This window comes from Chiloscyllium plagiosum, chromosome 15 (genome assembly GCF_004010195.1).
Source record: "Chiloscyllium plagiosum isolate BGI_BamShark_2017 chromosome 15, ASM401019v2, whole genome shotgun sequence".
NCBI lineage: Eukaryota > Metazoa > Chordata > Chondrichthyes > Orectolobiformes > Hemiscylliidae > Chiloscyllium > Chiloscyllium plagiosum.
This window is the reverse complement of record NC_057724.1, coordinates 12,813,799-12,833,946: the sequence shown is the minus strand read 5'-3', so window position 1 is coordinate 12,833,946 and position 20,148 is coordinate 12,813,799. Positions and strand designations below refer to the sequence as shown.

Below are 20,148 nucleotides of genomic sequence, written 5' to 3'. Positions count from 1 at the left end.
AAATCTCAAGGGACAGAGCCAATGTGGAAACAGGCCCTTCGGCCCAACAAGTCCACAATGACCCTCCAAAGAGCAACCCACCCAGACCCATTCCCCTACATTTCCCCCTTCACCTAACACTACGGGCAATTTAGCATGGCCAATTCACCTAACCTGCACATTTTTGGACTGTGGAAGGAAACTGGAGCACCCAGAGGAAACCTTCGCAGAATGTGCAAGCTCCACACAGACAATTGCCTGAGGCAGGAATTGATCCCGGGTGTCTGGTGCTATGAGGCAGCAGTGCTAACCACTGTCCCACCCATAAGAGTATAACAAAAGTCTTGCCAGAAATAGCAAAAAAGGTGGAAAGAATTTATATGAAGTACCTTTTAAAAAAAATAAATAGAGGAGCATGGTCCTAATAAGAACTGTGTCTGGAAAATTAATAATGGAAAATCAGGAGGTGTGTTACACCTCACTGGGGTAGCATGCTGCAAATCAGACACTACTATTCCTGGAGATATCACAAAGTCCTCATTTTACCCAACTGAGAAACAGGTCAACAGAAAACACAGACCAAGTTTCTATGCTTAACCTATGCTACTATTTAATACAAATAAATAGATTCAAATCACAAGTAAACAGCTATGAAATATCAACTTATGGCTCATTGGTTAAAACTCGAGTCCTCTTAAAACTTTCACAGACAGACAGAAACAAAAACAAAAGATGCTGGCAGCATGGGTGGAGGAGGAGAAAAAGAAAGTGGGCAAAGAGTTCAATCGCATCAATCCTCAGGGTTCTAGGAGGCGTTCCTTTTTGTTTCACAAGTCCTTCAGTTCACTGATCTTACCCTTAAAGTTCTTCTTTCACTCCTTCACAGCAGGCACAAAGCAATTGGTTTACAAATGATAAAGTCTCTGACTTAGCAGTTAAAAGCAACAGCATAGAACAACTGGTGGGAGAAAACAGTGGGCAATGATCTGGGGCCTTGGAGGATCCTTGCCCATCGTATAGGAGATAGGCAATGCTCTCATACGCTGCAGGCAAAGATGGCCTGAGGCATTGTATATGGGCAAGACCAAGCAGACACCACGATAACAGAAAAATAGACACCACACAACAACAGCCAGAGAGGGCTGTTCCTTCCCAATCGGGGAACAGTTTAGGAGTCAAGGACATTCAACCTCGGATCTTCAGGTGACTGTCCTCCAACGCAGACTTCTAGATACACTACAACGCAGAGTCACTGAGCAGAGGCTGATAGTCAAGTTCGGAACCCATGAGGATGGCCTCAATTAGGACCTTGGATTCATGTCACACTACAGTATATACTCACACATACACATGGTAACACTCACACAGACCCTCTGATACACACGCTCTCTCTCAGACACAGACACCCACACACTCACCGCCTCAAAGGTAAATACTCCATCACATACTCGCGTACACTCTCTCAAGCATGCATGCATGCGCACACACACTTACCTAAAAATCTATGGGGGGAATTGCATTTGCAGATACATTCTATTTTGCCCAAAAAAACACACAGTCTATAGGCAGTCAGTCCATGTGACATTTTATAAATTCCTACTTTGGAAACAGAACAGACCAACTTCACAGCTTTAATGTAATGTCTGAGCCGAGATGTCACCTTTTTCGTTTATGTAAAACCTTAAGTAATCTCGGGACAATGACTTGAAAGAGATTCTAGGATTTACATATTAATGAATCGAAGTCTGTATCCCTCTTCTAAAGACTTAACATCAATCTAGGTTTGTTCAATACATCGCATCAATTGTATGACACGGTGACCTTTTACTATAAATTCTATGTCCTATGATCTGCCTCACTAGCTACCGACCAAAGGAGCAGGGCTCCGAAAGTTAGTGTTTCCAAATAAACCTGTTGGACTATAACCTGGTGTTGTCATTTTTAACTTTGTCCAACCCAGTCCAACACCAGCACTCCATGTCTTTAATAGCAGGGTCAAGAACTCTGGGACACTGTTTAAAGATCAGGGGTTACCCAGTTAAAATAGGAGATTAGAGAAAGATTATTTTCTTATCACAAATCTCAAGAACTCTCTTCCTGAAAAAGGTGGTAGAAGTGGAAAATATTTAAGGCAGAGATAGATTATGTTCTTGTTAATCAAGGGGTGAGTTTATCAGTGGTAGATTGATTTGAGTTCTTATCAGACTAGCCATGATCTTTTTCGACAGCGGAGCCAAATGGCATACTCCTTCTCCTTTGTCCTATGCAAGAAGTTGGTTGCAAAGTATTAAAGTGGGGATAAAAGCTGTGGTGGAGCCCAGGGATCTATTCTAGAATTTCAACTTTTCAGTACATTTAAAAATTTCAAAAGGAATGGAAGAACGTGGCATAGGGAAATCCAGATAACAGCAAGTTAAAAGAAACAGTACAGATGAATCATGTGAATATAGAAGACTTGATATTACTCTATGCTGAACCTATTTCCTCTGGTGGAAGTATAAAAAGAAAGAAAATATGATTTTAAAATTTAAGTTAGGGTAATTGAGTAACAAAATTAGAAAAAAAAATGTCAACATAAAAGGCAGTATAAGTTTGGAATTCTTATCCCCAAATGTTGTGGGTGCTGAGTCAACTGGAGCTTTGAAGATCATGATCAGCAATTTTTATTTTTATTGGCAATAGTTTTCAAGCAAATGGAGCAAAGGTGGAAAAATGAACCAGGAGGGATCACTGACTATTATCCAATTAAATGGTGTCATAGGCAAAGGAGCTGAATGGTCTAATACTGTTCTCAATGAGCCTGTGATACAACATACAAAATTGGCTCTGAACCATTAATTTGTTTTTAGTGTGCACAATGTACAGAACTTCCGATTTAATAGAGGCACATTATTTCAGAAGGAAGATTCCTCATCTCCCATTTAAGAGTCACCCTACTGTTAATATAGGAGGAGAAAGTGAGGTCTGCAGATGCTGGAGATCAGAGATGGAAATGTGTTGCTGGAAAAGCGCAGGTGGTCAGGCAGCATCTAGGGAACAGGAGAATCGACGTTTCGGGCATTAGCCCTTCTTCAGCCTCCCCCCAGCCTGTCTCAGTCAAATCCATCAAATTCAGCACCGCCTTCCTAACCTGCAATCTTCTTCCCGACCTCTCCGCCCCCACCCCAGTCTGACCTATCACCCTCACCTTGACCTCTTTCCACCTATCACATTTCCGTCGCCCCTCCCCCAAGTCCCTCCTCCCTATCTTTTATCTTAGCCTGCTGGACCAACTTTCCTCATTCCTGAAGAAGGGCTAATGCCCGAAACGTCGATTCTCCTGTTCCCTAGATGCTGCCTGACCTGCTGCGCTTTTCCAGCAACACATTTCCATCTACTGTTAATATAGTCTTTCATTCAAAAAGAAAAAGTCAAAACCCATATACAAATTTAGACAAAGTTTATACTTATAGAAGTTACTTTTAATCATTTGGAAGTTTAAGGTAGTTAAGGTTTGTGATTTCAGATCATTGAGAAAAATATTATTTAAGTTGATATTATCATGAAGGTATGTCATAAACTAGTCAATGATTTACAGTACACAAAGTGATCCATGCCATCTAACAACCAAAAAAACTCCCTTAAATGAAATCAATTAACTGATACTATAACACTGTACGACTTCACTTTTCCGTGGATTGCCACCTTGCTGTGGAAGAGGGGCTCGGATCTTCCTTTGATCCTGAGACCAATGGCAATAGGAGTTTTCAACTCCTGGCAGGGTCACCAATAATAGCAAGATTGGAGAAGTGAAACCAAAGCACAACCCATGGCAATTCATGTAATAGTAATGTAATATCAACAGCTGCAACAATGGATGAAGCCTATTAGCAATAGGCAGATCCCTAGTTGTCAAGGTTTCGTTGCCACGAGAATTGGACTTGTCAATGACAGCGCCTGATGTGCAACAGCTTCCCATGTTAAAATACGTCCTGCACAAGGCATCTACCTTGAGTAATTCAACTCACCCCAACACAAGCCCTGCAGTGATCAGCAAGAGAAGGCAGGGACAGGATTGAAAGATCTGAAAGTTCCTAGTTTCAGACTGGCATATAGGTGGTGGAGAATATGGTGCTGGAAAAGCAGCAGGGGAATCGACGTTTTGGGCGCAAGACGTGTGGGCTTTTCCAGCACCACACACTCAACTCTGATCTCCAACATCTACAGTCCTCATTTTCTCCACATAAGTGGTAGAGTCTGAGTGTCATTTCACTTTTGAAGTAAGAACAGGACATCATTTCAGAAAGTTTTTTTTTAAAACAACTGAGTGAGCCTCTTTAGGAACTACTTTGCTCTCCATGCAAGGGGAACAGACTAAAAAAAGTGCCCTTAAAATAGTCTGTTCCACTTTAGCTGGAAAACCACATCTAGCAGTCTCCCATATCTCCAGTCGAAAATCCAAGTCAAACTCAAATCTTGGAACCTGGAATGTACAAAGCATCATAGATAACAAGCAAACTAATCATCTGCAGAAATGCCTTTGTTGCCCCTAAACTCAGGCACTTCAATAATGAAAACGTTACTGTATATCAAAGAGCAGCTGGGGAAACAAACTGGTGGGTTACGCCTCTTCTAGAGAGGAAAACCAAAGTATCAACCCAAGAAGCATGGAATTAGATTCATCCTCAACAAAGTATGAGCCCCCTGCTGGCATCAATAATTGCCTCATGACTCTGTCTGCAACTTGCCAAGAACTAGCAGGCAATAGTTGAGAGAATCTATGCCCCACTGACCAGTTCAAAGACGACTTCCCCTCCATTCTGGACACCGTACTCACCAACATCCCAAACGAAGATAAAATTATTCTCCTTGGTGATCTCAATGCCAGGGTTGGAAAGGACTCTCAACGCTGGAAAGGAACGAGTCAGGAACTTGAAGTCCATCAGGATTCTCCTGCTCACCAAATACACGGAACACCAGCTCAACACTGTCTCAAAGAGAAAGGTACCAAAATCGATAGCCAAACACGTGGTTATAGATGTGGCTCTAGAATGGATCTGATCAGCCACTTAAGAACCCACAGAACTCACAAGCAGTGCCACTGAATTTTCTAAGTGGTCAATCATGCCAATTAGCAAGTGACTATTGACAGGGGGAAGCTCAAAAATTAAGATCTATTTACTTGAATTAGTTCAAGAGAGTCCATTCTCACCATTTGCCATGTACCCCAACTGTGGAACAAGTTGTTCATCCATGCAATTCTCCCGACCAGGCACCAATCGTTGGTATTGTGTTAGATGAGGATTTCCATCAACATCAACTAGAAACGGGGGCGGCATGAGATGAGGTGCTTGCTGTGTCTGTTCATCCAGAACATAATTGTTGGAATCACGGATAAGTGGACGGTAATCAGTATGAAAAAACATTTGGTCCGGGATCTATTATGGACAAAATAAAAAAAGTTACAACTAAATTCAAATACTGGCAATGCAAGAGAGCAGTTCATAACATTAAACCTATTAGTGTATTGGCTTAAGAGGAATATGGCATCATCCATCTTTTTAAAAGATTTGAAGAAAAAACAAACTGGAAATCACGCTGCTTCATCATCTCCCTCCACCACTCCCTCCTCCTTCCCCACTCTAAAAAATAACTTTTAGTCTTCCATTCAAAGGCAGAGGTGCCTCCAGGTCACAGCAACAAACATCTGACATTCTCATATGAATTAAGTTTAGGACCCAACAAAAAGATAAAACGGTAGGCAGCTACCAATCAGATATGATCATGTTCTTATTTTATATACACAACCAAAATTTCCAACAGGAAAACAAAAATGAATAATTCTTTGGGAAATAAATCCTGACTATTTCTCTCTCCCTCATCTGGGGGAACCATGACCAACTTCATAGGTTATGATCAGCTAAGCTAAAAGGATAGCCTTAGAGCTTCCTTGACAGTCCCAAACTTTAAGCAGCTTTTTAAAAAAATTTATTCACAAGATGCAGGTATTGTTGGCAAGGTTAGCAGTTAACACAGATGTGGTGAACTGCCTCCTTGAACTACTTCAATCCACAGGCTGAAAGTGCTCCCAATTTGCCATTAGGGACTGAGCTCCAGGACTTTTATTGAGCAAGTCAGTTCCTCAACCAGTCCCTCAGGATCAAGAATTACTTTCTTCCACCCCAGAACTGTGTATGTTGAAGTGACTGAACAGCCAAAAAACACACGCTCTCGCTCTCTCTCTGCCAGCTATTGCTCACTCCTTGTTACCCCCACCTTACCTTCAGCAGATATACCTTTTCCTAGTTACCATTACTTTTGAAGAAAAAAAGTTACTTGACCTCAAATGCTGACTGCTTTCTCTCCACCAGTGCTGCCAGATCTGTTGAATTTCTTCAGCAATTTCTGTTCTTAATGCAACAATATGGCCTGCCCAATACAACTAAATGAATGTAACAAATGCCTCATTGTGTAGATGTTAGCCCCAGGGGAAGATAACTATTTTGGAGCTCCTAACTTGCCATTGGATTTGCTGTATTTTGCGGAGACATCACTCGTAACATTTCTCTAGGGATTTGAAATGCCTGGTGTACATTCTCACAGTCTCAATGTATACAGAAGGGCAGACAGCACAACCGCCTTGTAAACAAGTTTGGCATCAGGTTTGAAATTTTTGTCAAAACAGATGGCCAAAGGCAACATTAGCACACTGGAGGTGATGTTGTATTTATCATCAATGTCTACCCTAATTGAACAAAAGGCTCACAAGGTACAAGAAATAATTCATATCATCCAGTCAAGGGGCAAGCTGAGAGATAGGTTTTTTTTGTTCTTTAGCCTAAAAACCCATTCTCTTATACATCTCTCTCAATACACTGCTATTGTTTGAGAGTTCAGCCTTCACGTCCTCACATGAAAGCACCATTGTGTACCACAGCTCAATAAGAATGGATGGAGTGGTTTTCACTCTGCACTCCAAGCAACCCTGGTTGAACATTTTCCCATTTACAATATTGAGATTTGTCACTCCAGCAGGAAATTAAGGAGATTGTTCCAATTAGGAAGGTGAAGAGCACCATTGGAGAACTCTGTTAGCTGGAGTCAAACCTAGCACAAACAGAAGATGAATGTAGTGGTTAGAAGTCAGTCATTTCAGCTCCAGGACATCGCTGCAGGAGAGTTCCTCACAGTAGTATTCTTTACTGAATCATTTTCAGCTGTTCCAATAATGACCTTCACTCCATAACGTCAGAATTAAGATGTTCACCGATGACTGCACAATGTTAAGTGCAGATACTGAAGTATTCCATGCCCAAATACAACATGACCTGGACAATATCCAGGTTTTGGCTAATAAGCAGCAACCAACTTTTGTGCCACAGAAGTGCCAGGCAATGACCAATTCCAAAGAATTAACCTAGCCATCATTCCTTGATATTCAATGGCATTACTACCACCAAATTCTCCACTATCTACATGCTGGGGTTTAGCATTAACCCGAAACTGAACTTAATCGGCCATATTAATATAGTGGCTGCAAGAGCAGGTCAAAAGCTAAGAATCCTGCAGTGAATGACTGACATCTTGACTTGCCAACCCTGCCCAACATCTACAACGTATAAGCCAAGTGTTGCATGGCATATCTGGATGAGTACAGCTCCAACAACACTCAATATGCTTGACATCATCCTAGACAAAGCAGCCTGCTTGATTGGCACCACAACCACAAATATTCACACCTTCTACCGTTGATGTTTAGTATCAATGTATACTACCTATAATATTCACAGCTGAAATTAAGCAAGTCTCCTCAGACAGTACCTTCAAAACCCATGACTGTTTCCATCTAGAAAGACAAAGACTGCAGACAGATGAAAACAGAACTATCTGCAAGTTCTCTTCCAAGTTTCTCAACATCCTAACTTGGAAAGATATTGTCATTTCTTCACAGGCACTGGATCAAAATCCTGGAACTTCTGCCCTAATGACAATGCATGTCTACTTCCACCAAATGGACTGCAGGAGCTCAATGTAACAGTGCACCAACCTCTCAAGGGCAACTAGGGACTGACAATATATCCTAGTCCACCCAACATTATTCATTCATGGGGCATGCACAATGAAAAAAATCTGTTCACTATAGGTCCTTATTCATTCAGGTTCATATCAAAACCTGTACAGGTCATTCCTGTATAGGAAAATGTATTTTCCAGAATACAAACACTCATACCTACCTTTTCATATGATTTACTGCAGCCAAATCCAAAGATCAGTAAATGTCCATGAGAGTCAGTGCATGCGAAGTGCTGCCCATCTGCAGAGAATTTACAATCAAACACAGCACCATGACCCTGACCTTCAATCTGTAGAAAATAAATAAAAGCCTTTTTGGTTACACTGACAGATTAAACAATGTTTTGCATCTTACTCCCATGATAGGTCCAACAAGCCCTGACAATCTACTGGCAAAACTGTGCATGTTTTACATAGCCATTTGGCAACACTGAACTAAAATACTGTTATACAAGAGATATGTTGCTGAAACATTTTCTCTTCCATCAGGACAAATGAAAGAAACCCAAATTTCAAACAATCACATCTACACTACTTTAACTGACAATTATTCCATGGAGAAAGCAAAAGGTGACCATGGGGGTCCTCAAACCCTTTGGTAAAGACTCAAAACATAAATAGATTGCTTTGGTGCTCCTACTTTTCAAATGACCAATCATCCTTTTCTCCTGTGATATAAATTTGCATTCTTTGAACTTTCTCACTTGCCCTGACAAATGTAACATAAAAAGCTTCCATAAAAGGTCTCTTTTCAATGACACTTACAGAAACATTGTAAAATAGATATTGTAAATGCAAACAAGTGAATCAATGAGATATTGGTTTTTCAATTCCAACAATGATTGACAGTTAGATGTAAAGGCTCTATTATAAATTGTGTTTGGTTAGAAATTTTATTTAAGAAAATTAATACCTTCATATTGCTGGAAAGAATAGTGACATTTTATTGAACTTGCGTGGCTTGCACTCATCAGGGCAATTCACATGAATACCAAAGTATTGGGGATAACCTGTTCATACTTAAATGAAAAGAGCATCCCGATTGCTTGACAAATGCTCTCGGACATTTAGAGGCGTTGCCTTGGGAAATAAACTATTCTCTAAGGCAAAGTCCTTATTAGAGTCAACTCGGCTATTAAGTTTAAATAAAGCTTGGCAGCTAACAACCAGTCATCATCTAACTGAAACATTCCCTATGGTAACACTTCTGTCAGTCAGAGTCAACTAGCCAATCATTTCACTCTTCTCATACAGCATAAACATGCTCTACCCACTGCATTGATATTCTTGCAAATTCTAATCAGTCTAAGACGAAAACATTGACAAGATGTGTTTATTTTTTCAGCAGTGCTCAAATTCTGCACTACCAGGGTATAAGACAGGGTAATAATGGCATAGCTACATATTTAAACGAGGCTTCACCTACAGACCAAACAAAATGCTTACCATGTTAAAAAAGTTCCGAAGTTTGGCACCTTTTGAAAGGTCCCAGATGAATATGTTGCCGTCATGCCCAGCAGACAACATAATCCTGGAATCAAACGGATGAGCTTCCAAAACAAAAACTTCATCATCATGACCCTATAGGAAGAAAAAAAAAGTCACAGTTATAAAGACTTCCACATTTAAACATCACTGACATTTTTAAAAATCCAAGTTACAGAATTAAAATTAAAATGTTGAGGATGCTAAAAATTAAAACTGAACACACGAGAGAAACTCAGCAGGTCTGGCAGTATCTGTAGAGAGAAAAACCGATGTGCACATTTCTATTTAACTTATACCATTATGTCACTGCAATTACAATATATACTACCATGACTAATATACATTTGAGAATGGAACAGATTTCACCATCATCTTTCAGGCTTACATTTAAAGTTGGTGAAATAAATCATGGAAATTCAACGTATTTTACTTTGCCACCAGTCCAATCAGACACTGGAATTTTAGGTGCAATATGGAGTCTGTCCTCAGTACCAGGATGATACCACAGCAAAACACAAATATCAAAAATAGGTTTCCTGCTTCAATGACTTACAAGTAATAATCATTCAAACAGATGAAAAACACCACAGTCTATGGCCCTGATGGCATTCAAGCAAAGGTCTTCAATCCTGTTAGGCCTTTGCTCGCATCAAGACTTCCTCTGACAAGCAACATGAATTTGACTGGGACAACACTACCATTATAGGGCAAGCGAAACAGAGAACAGCCAGGGGATTCCTAGAGGCATGGCACTCATCCACAAACTCCATCAACAAACACATAGACCTGGACCCAATATACTGGCCACTACAGCAGACAGCTGAAACTGACAACTGGAAGCGGCAGGGACAGGCCACTATAAATGCCGGAGGAAACACCACAGAAGCGCTTCACAGGAGGCTCCCAAGCACGGAGGATGTCACCTAGACAGGGGACGAAACGTTTGCAACAAAAACTTCCAGCTCGGCGAACAGAACTACAGCAACTTCCTCTGAAGTATGCAGGATGAAAAAGAACTCCCCTCTCAGACTTCAGGCTTTGAGACAATTGTATAAGACAGTCTCAGGCAGGATTTTCTCAGCCTCAAGAAGTAGGTAATTTAAGATATTCAAGCATCAGACTTGCAAGCCATTTTTACTCTCTTCAACGCTATATGCAAGAAACTCACACTTTGGCAAACAAAACTCATTGATTCAGATTTGGTCAATCAAAAATTACATCCCCTGTAAATGTTGCGAAAGTTACTCTCAAATATATTGTGCACTTTCAATGCTTTGGAAGTCACCTCTCTCAAAACGCCACCACTCAAGGAGATCCAACATCAAAGCAAATGTGGCAACTCAGCTTTTACAAACTATGGTAGCGAGTGCTTTGACAACAAAGATCTATGCAAGTCAACAAAATTCCTGGTGTAAAGGGCAGTCATTATTATCACGCTACTGTAAGATCTGGACTGCAAAAACAGCACAGAAGAGTATTAGAGAAATTCCCCAGTAATGCTAATTATATTTTCCAAATTGATGGCTCTCCCATTTAGCTTGAAGTCAGCTCTGCAAGCACTCAGCCAAAACTGCTACAGAATCAACTATGATGGACAGGATACCAGGTCTGTATTGCTGGAAAACATGTCCTATGCCAGGCCTTGTTTACTCAATTTATGTGGCTAGTCTTCCAGGAAGGACATGGACAAAATCACAAAGCCATTCAGAATCTATTTTTGAAGCATAGCAGCATTGGCATAAATGACTGAGAAGCGTTTGCCAAAGCAGTGACGTGACCATCAAGCCATATCTTCCTAAGTCCGAACATTTTGATGATAAAACTGCGATGGTAGAAGGGGAAACAGAAAGCAAAACCTTCACTTTATATAATCCCACTACCTCACAGGAGGTCATAGCCACATGAGCAAAGGTCAAGAACTAGCCAGTTCAGTCATATGAAGACCTATGGCATAAACTAGCAACCCAGAGTGGACACTGTGTCTGAATCAAGAGACAGCTGACAACATGAACAACATTTTATTGAATCATGTATGTAACTTACAATACTTGTTAGTTTACTTACGGAAAGAACATGAAGCAGCTGTCCAGTGTAGGAGTTCCACACTTTCAAAAGGAAGTTGTTTACTGCTGTGATGACTTTGTGGTCAGAGCGATCCCATGCTACCATAGTTACTTTCAGCTTACTGACTTTGTCCTCTGTAGGAAGTGGATTATTTCTAACACAAGGAAGAACAAAAATTAGATATCCACACCACACTGACATTATCTCATTTAACCACGATGCAGAAGAATATAGACTACGGAATGAAAGCAAATATCACATACTTTTATAATGAAAATCAACTATAAAGTGCACAACTCTTGCAGGAGCAGAGGTGGCTCAATAGTCAGCACCGCTGCCTCATTGCACTAAGGACCCAGGTTGAAATCCAGCCATAGGTGACAGTCTGAAGTTTGCGTGTTCACCCAGTGTCTGGGTGGGTTTCCATGGGAGACTTTGGTTTCCTTTCACAGTCCAAAGATGTGCAGGTTAGGTAGAGTAGATATGCTAAATTGTCCCATAGTGTCCAGTAATATGGAGGCTAGGAAAATTAGCCATGGTAAATGTGGGTTTTGGGGTGGTGTAGGGTAGGGAACTGGGGGTTTTCAGAGGATCTGTGCTACTCAAAGGGTCAAATGGGTATTCTATGATCTCAGTGCATGTGTCATTAAAAAGGTGACAGATAGGTTATCAGAGAGAAAAAAAAAGTTGAAAAGTGTCGCCCTGGAAAAGCACTGCAAGTCAGGCAGCATTCTAGGAGCAGGAGGGTCAATGTTTCAGGCATAAGCCCTTTGTCAGGTTGACAGAACAGTTGATAAAGCATAGAGTATCCTTGGGCAAAGGCCAAAAACAAGGAAGACATGCTCAACTTATAACGGTTTAGCTCAGACTCAGTGAAGTACTGATTCCAGATCTGGGCAGTGCACTTTACGCAAAGGTATGAAAGTATCAAAGATTGAATGCAAAAGAGATTTGTGGGAATGGTTCCAGAAATGCAAAATTTCAATTGTAAAGACAGATTGGAAAGGCTGCAACTGCTTTCTTGGAGCAGATAAAGCAAAGAGGATATCTGATTGAAATACTCAAAATAATAAAGAGGATTGGGGAGAATGAATATGGAGAAAATGTTTCCATCCAAAAAAGATAAGAACAAGAGGGCACAAGGGAAGTGATCAGTAAAAGAAGCAGGTAGTTAGGGACTGGAATACTCTGCCCAAGACCAGTGGAAGCAGTTTTGATCAAGGCATTCAAGTGATTTACAGAGGAAAGGAAGGAGAATGACACTCAGATGCTCTTTGGAGAGACAGTACAGACTCAAAAGGCTAAGTGACCTCTTTCTGTCATCAAACAATCCCATGATCATCTTAGCACTGTAGGATACAACATTTCATTTGGTAGATAGAAATTTTGGTAATGTACAATCTTTTCATGCAAGTTTTCATTTACAAAACTGTCTGAATATGCAGAATAATAATCAAAGTAATTCATTTACTAACTGATCATGTTTGAAGCTTAGTCAAGTGAAGATATGCCTTATACAAAAGGCTGTTGATGCATGTCAATAGTTTCTCAAGTTAAAGAGATGAACAACCAGTGTTTAAGAAAATAATAAAAAGACCAAATCCACATTCATAGCACTTTTGACATCTTCAGGGCATTCCAGAATGTTTCATAGTCAACAATGGTAATCCTAAGTGTTTGGCAGGCTAACAAAGCTTGCACACAAAAAAGGTTCTGAAAATACAAATCTCTTCCAAGATTGTTATTGCTCAGAGGAATAAGTGATGGTCAGAAATTCAAGAAAGTTCCCATGGTTGTCTTCAAATAATGCCTTCGAATATTTTACTTCCACTCGAGGCTGCAGTTTTCACTTAAAACTATCACCACAGAGGCAGAATCACTCAGCACTCCATTTCTCTGTAATATTACGTCAATTTCTTAAAATGTTGAGCAGAACACATACCCATGACCTTTGAACTTACATTAGGAGAATGAGTGTACTCTAAAGATGATTCAAAGCAAGCTTTTCAACGACATTCAAAACAATATAAATCACAGACCTTCATACACAAGTGTTTCTTCCAGAGATTTATTGGGGTAACACAAAACTAATATGATGCAGCAAATCTTGATTTTTATTATTTTGGGATGCAGCTTGTCAATAATCAATGTGTTGTTGAAAATCTTAAAAGTAAAATCCAAACAGTAAGGAGAATAATTTCTCAACGGGCAACATTTAGTTTTCACCAGACAAGAGGAGAAAAAAACAGCATACAAAGTGGAAATCAGTTATTCATATGAACTGGATGTAGGTCTGAGATTTGTCCCATCTGCCTTGGCACAGAATTTAAAATAAGTTGCCAATAAATACCATTCTAATAAATAATAATGCTAATGTTCCTGACACACCAATACTGTATAAAGGCAATCTCATTGATGAGTGTAACATAAATCGTATCTACAGCAAACATTTTATTAGCTGGCATCTATAGCACCAGGGGCGTGCCAGTTCATCAAATATTCTGGATAATCTAGACTGCAGTAAACCCTGACCAAGTGAAGCTTCAAGAAATTAACATCCCTCAAAAAACATCCATGTAAAAACATCAACACACCCCTGGAAAATCAATGGAAAAACACACTAAGTAATAGAAACATAATTCAGGGGTATACACATCACTGTTATACTTCATTTATAACCTAAGTACTCTGACATTATGGTAGATTGCGGTATTTGAGGTACATGACTTTTGCTGCTCTATTGAAGCGCGCAGGTTGATAAGATGTCGATTAAATCAAAGTTTGTTGTATTTCTGTATTCTGCAAAATTGGCCCATATTTGAGATTACTGTAGACAAAAGGGTTACAAATACTAAAATCAGCTGACAAAAGCTAGATTAACTCTTGTAGTAGTTTTGACCACTGCAAAAACATGTAATACTGTCAACGGTTGAACAATACTTTTGCCACATTGGTCCTAGAATAGGGTTTTTAAATGCCCAAAGCAGAAAATCATATGAAACAGCTAGCTTTATATTCTCTATGGTGGCGATAACAAGAACACCTTTATGTTAAACTTTGATAGAAAACACTCGGTAGATGAACCTGTGATAACTTACCCTGGTAATTTCATAAACATATCCAGAATAGTACTTTTCCATTCTTGGTGCTGGTACTGCCAGATTCTAGCTGTCCCATCACGGCTACCACTAACAAATCTCAAACTGTCCACAGTTGGAAAGAAGGAAAGAAGGAAAGAAGGAAAGAAAGAAAGAAAGAAAGAAAGAAAGAACAACGAACATTGGTTAAATATTTGTTAGTTAATTTTTACAAATACAGAAACATAAGGCCAGCTATTTTAATTTTAATGTTTGTAACACATTTTATCATAAGCTGGATAATTTTTAAATTACTGATTGATTGCAAACATTGTCTCAAAAGCAGAAAATTAAAATGCACCCACTATCAGAAAAGCATAAAAACATACCTCTGACTATTGTTGCAAAATTGGATAGCAATCACTTTATCCTGAAGGAGATCAAAAGAAACAAACAAAATTTGGTATTTTCCATGAGTCAATTCAGTTATGCATTAGTACAGGAAAAATGTCAATAAAAATTATAATGAATGCTTGATTCTGACTCAGCTTAAACATATGGCACATCATAAGAGACATCGTCCCCAAATCATTCTAAAAGTGCCGCTATTTAAACTATGCCTGCAATTATGCAGTGTTGCATGTGTACATTTTCAAAAGTGCACAATGACAGCACATATTTCATTCATTGGTCAATATGACTGCTGTGTGCCTCAGACATGTATTTTTTACTACTGTTTGATGGGATAAGGTCACAACAGTATTTTCATAAGTTTGAAATGTGACTTCAATATATAGGGAGAAACATAACCACTAACTTGAAAAACAAACAAAAAAGTAACATATGATTAAAATCAGCAGGAAGTTAACATTTTTTCTAAAAAGTAATACCCAAGGCAGGAGTTAGCACAAATGGGCCTGCAATTTCTCAGCATCTCCAATTTGTCAATTTGTTGGAATGTTCTCTTCTCCAGGTCATTTTAGAAGTAAATGGCTGGAATTGGATAATGGAAGTTACTCAATTAATGATCTTAAAAGAAACTTTTAAAGACACATTGCAGACACCAATGCAGCCAAAGGTTACTCTGTGGATGCATTCTCCTTCAAAAATGGCCCAGCAGTTGTAATGAGATTTATTTTTACTCTTACAAAATTCAGATGTTCCTTTCTAACCTAGCAATATTTGTAGATTGTACCTGTGACAGACTGACTTCTGATCTGTCATTGCTGACAAGACTTCAACTGGCCCTCCAGGCGAGACAGCCTGCCCACCATCCTTATGTGATAAGTGCTTATCCTACCCATGAATTGGTCAGCTGATCAAAAGCTGCAACAGGGCTTGGGTGCTAACAAGCATCAGGATCTGAAAAGGGTCCCAATCAAAGACTTAAAATTCAGTCCAAATACATCATCACGACACTGAGGAACTATTTTGGAACAGGACGGTCTTGTTTACATAAATTGAGCACAGACTTTAGAAACGCTCAAAGTTCTAGCTTCATGCAGTGTACAGTAGTTCTTTAGAAGACAGTTTCACACTTCTCTCAAAGTCATAACACATACTAAAACTTAACATGACTGCTTAACAATACAGAAAGTCAAAATTAATCAATAACATGACGCAAAGGAGAAACTGAGCTGAAAAGAGGTGCAAACTTTGAGAAACAGATCCTCCTGTCCACTGCAATATCTATACATTCTGGCACAGTCAATTCAAAGACAATTCTCACTATCAAAGACAATCGCTTTTAAATTATTTCTGAATTACCTTTTAAAAAAAGATTTTAACTACATGCACATTATTTCTTAAAAAAACAGCAGAGACGACAGTGAGAACATTCTCTAAGCTGCCTCTGTAAAACAAATTTGATCATAACACAAAAATTACTTCAATGTTCAATACCTTACCGTATGTGATGCAAGTTCAGAAATTTTTTCTGGTGAGCCGGAACCCAAGTAATAAACTCTAATCACATGATCTGTGCTGCCAGTTGCTACAAACATTCCACCTATAACAGCAATTTTTAAAAAAATATGCTTAAAGCATAGTTGCCCAAACAGTTTCTAATTACCATTCTAACCCTATAAATAATACTGTCAAACATTACATTTGCATGGTCTTTTTGTTTTAAAAACGCTTCTTTAAAACTTAAATTATACTAATTCTTTGTTGTTCTGAACTCACTAAAGTCACAAAATACAAGCTGCTATACATTTAATTTATCACTTTCTTGGACAGCAGTTTCTCCCAATTTGATGATAATATTCTCCAGTGAAAGGTCTCATCTCATTTTCGCTCCAGTAGATGGCAGCTAAGATAGCTTGCCAAAGGAAATCCAGGAGGGTGGGAATTTGAACTCAGGTCAGATCTTTCTACAAACAAATGACAGTTGAAAACCATGCTACACATTACCTTTCAAAGTTAAATATGGTGGAATAAAGAAGGGTACATACGTAAAACTGCAATGCATTGCTTACAACTGGGTGTACTCAAAAATAACTAAGATTCACAGTAAAATGTTTACGTTTTAATTTAATTTAAAATTTAGTTTACCTTTGGTAAGAAATACTGTTTTAATTACAGCTAGTTGACATCATTTGAAGTATTTATTCAGGAAAGGGCAGATCGAGGAGAGCAAATGAAGGACTGGCAGAATAAATGGGGTGGGGACAGTTTAAAATAATACTTCTTTCTTTGTGATGTTGGAAGAATACTTACCAGAACTGAAAGAGGAGCAAGAAATTTGACTTCCTGGTCTCGATCTATCTGCAAATTTCACTGGATGTTCACTGTGAAGACAGACACAACTTTAATCCAAAATAAATACAAAGAATTAATATATTAACACCAAGAATTTCGATGCTTTCAGATATAACAAAGCATTAGTCTTTCAGAAGAAGCATTAAAACAAGACTCAATTTGCCTGTAACGGTGAAGATAAAAGATTAATGGCTATTTGATGAAGAGTAACAAGCTTTTCCGGCTTCCAAGCTAAAATTTCATTTTTCATCTTAACGGTTTGGAGAAATGGTTGCAACATTTTGCTTTCATTAGCAATATACAATCAAGAGGATGAAGTAGAGGGTATAAAGAAAAGCAATCTGTTTTAATTTTAAATACTCACACAAAAGGATGTGGCCATGTAGTAATTTGCAACAAAGCAAAATCAGATAGTGAAGGGAGAGGCTGGATGCCTACATGTTCAAGTGAAGATGTGGGAGTGGAAGGTTTTGTACATTAGTCATTTCAGTCAAAGCTGAACAAGAATTTGACTCACTGAACTGATTTCTGTCCTTCCTAGATTCTGATTTGTGTTAAAGAGAAGATCTGCTATTTGACATTTTTTGCAGTGAAGATTAGAAACAGTTAACAGTTTAACAATAGTACTGGAGATGTGTAATATTTGAATTAGAATCCCTATTGTGTGGAAACAGGCTCTTCAGCCCAACAAGTCCATACAAACCTCCGAAGAGTATCCCACCCAGACCCACTCCCCTACATTTATCCCTGATCAAAGCACCTAACCTATATATCCCTGAACACTACAGGCAATTTAGCACAGCCAACTCACCTGACCTGCACATCTCTGGATTGTGGGAGGAAACCAGAGCACCCAAAGGACACCCATGCAGACACGGGGAGAAGGTGCAAACTCCACACAGACAGTCGCCAGAGGCTGGAATCGAACGTAGGTCTCTGGTGCTGTGAGGTAGCAGTGCTAACCACTGAGCCACTGTGCTGCCCATGATCTTACGGATGTGTATAGTAACTATCAGCTTTAATGTAGGAAACCAGAACAATTGGACAAATGGAAACAAAACTGCAAATGCTGGAGAAACTCAGCAGATCTGGCAACATTGCCAGAACATACAAATATACATTTGAGAATGCTTGAGCTCAATGGCTACAATCATGTTTTTACCCTCAGCAGCAATCACCTGAAGAGGGGGAAAACTGACAAATGCTCTTTTTAAATGCTTAACATTGTGTTATCATTAGTGATCTGGCTGTGGAAATGACATGTCAATGCATATCTAAAAATAATATTGAGGTAACACATTATGGACGAGTCGATAAACTGAAAATTAAATTCCACACAAAAATTGTGGAACATCATTCCAACCTGTAAATCCAGCATCTACAATCTATATTGAAAAACTTGCGCTTGCAAAAGATACTTATGCACTGGTAGCTTCATCTTGGCAGGACTGTTAAATTACTCTGAACAGACCAAATATCCATCAGCAAACGTACAGATAGACCAGATGCTGCCTTTAGATTTCAAACCAAAATGCCCTGGAACAGTATCATGTCTCAAAGCACTTAAGCAACAGGTAAAGTTAGCAGTTTCAAACTGTTACTAAGTCACCATAACGCATTCATTGACCACTTGTCTCCACCTGTTCTCATTTTGAACTATTTTTCCTTGAATACATCTCACTTTCATGTCAAATGTGTGGCTCCTGCTAGGATTCCATTCCATTTTATTCAGTTTCTTCACTATCTATTCCAAAGGTGCCTCCTTCTGTCAGGTACCTCAGACGTCCCCCTTTTTCCTCAACGAAGGATTTTCCCCCACTATGGTTGACAGGGCCATCAATCAATCTCTCACTTCTGCTCTCAGTCCTTTCCACTCCCTCCTCAAACAAACAGTAGGGTGCCCCTTGTCCTCGCTTTCCATACCACTGACCTCTGCATTTGAAGGATCACTTTCGACCACTTCCAGCAAGATATCTTCCCCCTTCTCCTCTACTCAGTATCCTGTAATGACTATTCCCAACATGACATCCTGATCCATTCCATCACTCCAAACACTTCCTCACTCTCCATGGCAATCACAGAAGGTGTAATACTTGCCCATTCACCGCCTCTCTCCTCAGCACCCATTGCCTCAGTCACACATTCCAGGTGAAGCAGCATTTCACTTGTACTTCTTTCAATCCAGTATAGAACATAGAACAGTACAGCAGAGTAGAGGCTCCGTTAACCTTTCTTCATAAGGCATGTTGTCTAGTCCGCAGCATCCTGGTAAATCTCCTCTGCACCCTCTCAAAAGCTTCCACTTTCTTCCTATAAGGTGGTGACCAGAACTGAACACAATATTCCACGTGTGGTCTAACCAGAGCTTTACAAAGCTGCAGCATAACCTCACAGCTCTTAAACTTAACCCCTCTGCTCAAGAGAGCAAACACACTGTACACCTTCTTAACAACTCGATTAACTTGGGTGGCAACTTTGAAGGATCTATGGATGTGCACTCCAAGACCCCTCTGCTCCTTCACACAGCCTAGAATGCTACCTTGAACCCTGTAATCTACATTCAAATTCAACCTTCCAAAATGAATGACTTCACACTTTTCCAGTTTGTGTCACCCTTCCACTTCCTCATCCAAGTCATTTATAAAAATCACAAAGAGCACGAGGTCCCACAACACAAGAGCGCCAGACTGAATACCTATCACCCACAACTCCCTAAATCTTCTATGGG

The 20,148-nt window shown here is 39.5% G+C and overlaps 1 protein-coding gene across 3 annotated transcripts in view; it reads right to left on the bottom strand.

Moving 5' to 3' along the window:
- brwd3 (bromodomain and WD repeat domain containing 3) overlaps positions 1–20,148 on the bottom strand; it is a 108,053-nt gene that overhangs the window by 69,473 nt on the left and 18,432 nt on the right. For 2 of the 3 annotated variants that reach the window (XR_006313747.1, XM_043704432.1), the window contains exons 10-17: positions 17,379–17,449; positions 16,568–16,668; positions 15,050–15,090; positions 14,682–14,786; positions 11,584–11,737; positions 9,478–9,612; positions 8,193–8,321; positions 5,171–5,396 (exon numbers count right to left, since the gene is read on the bottom strand). Coding sequence is in view for 2 of the 3 variants with exons in the window: in XM_043704432.1 (XP_043560367.1) it covers positions 5,171–5,396; positions 8,193–8,321; positions 9,478–9,612; positions 11,584–11,737; positions 14,682–14,786; positions 15,050–15,090; positions 16,568–16,668; positions 17,379–17,449 (962 nt within the window). In the remaining variant the exon portion in view is untranslated. Of the gene's footprint in view, positions 1–5,170; positions 5,397–8,192; positions 8,322–9,477; positions 9,613–11,583; positions 11,738–14,681; positions 14,787–15,049; positions 15,091–15,120; positions 16,023–16,567; positions 16,669–17,378; positions 17,450–20,148 lie in introns of those variants that run through there. The other variant, XM_043704433.1, reaches the window with a different exon arrangement.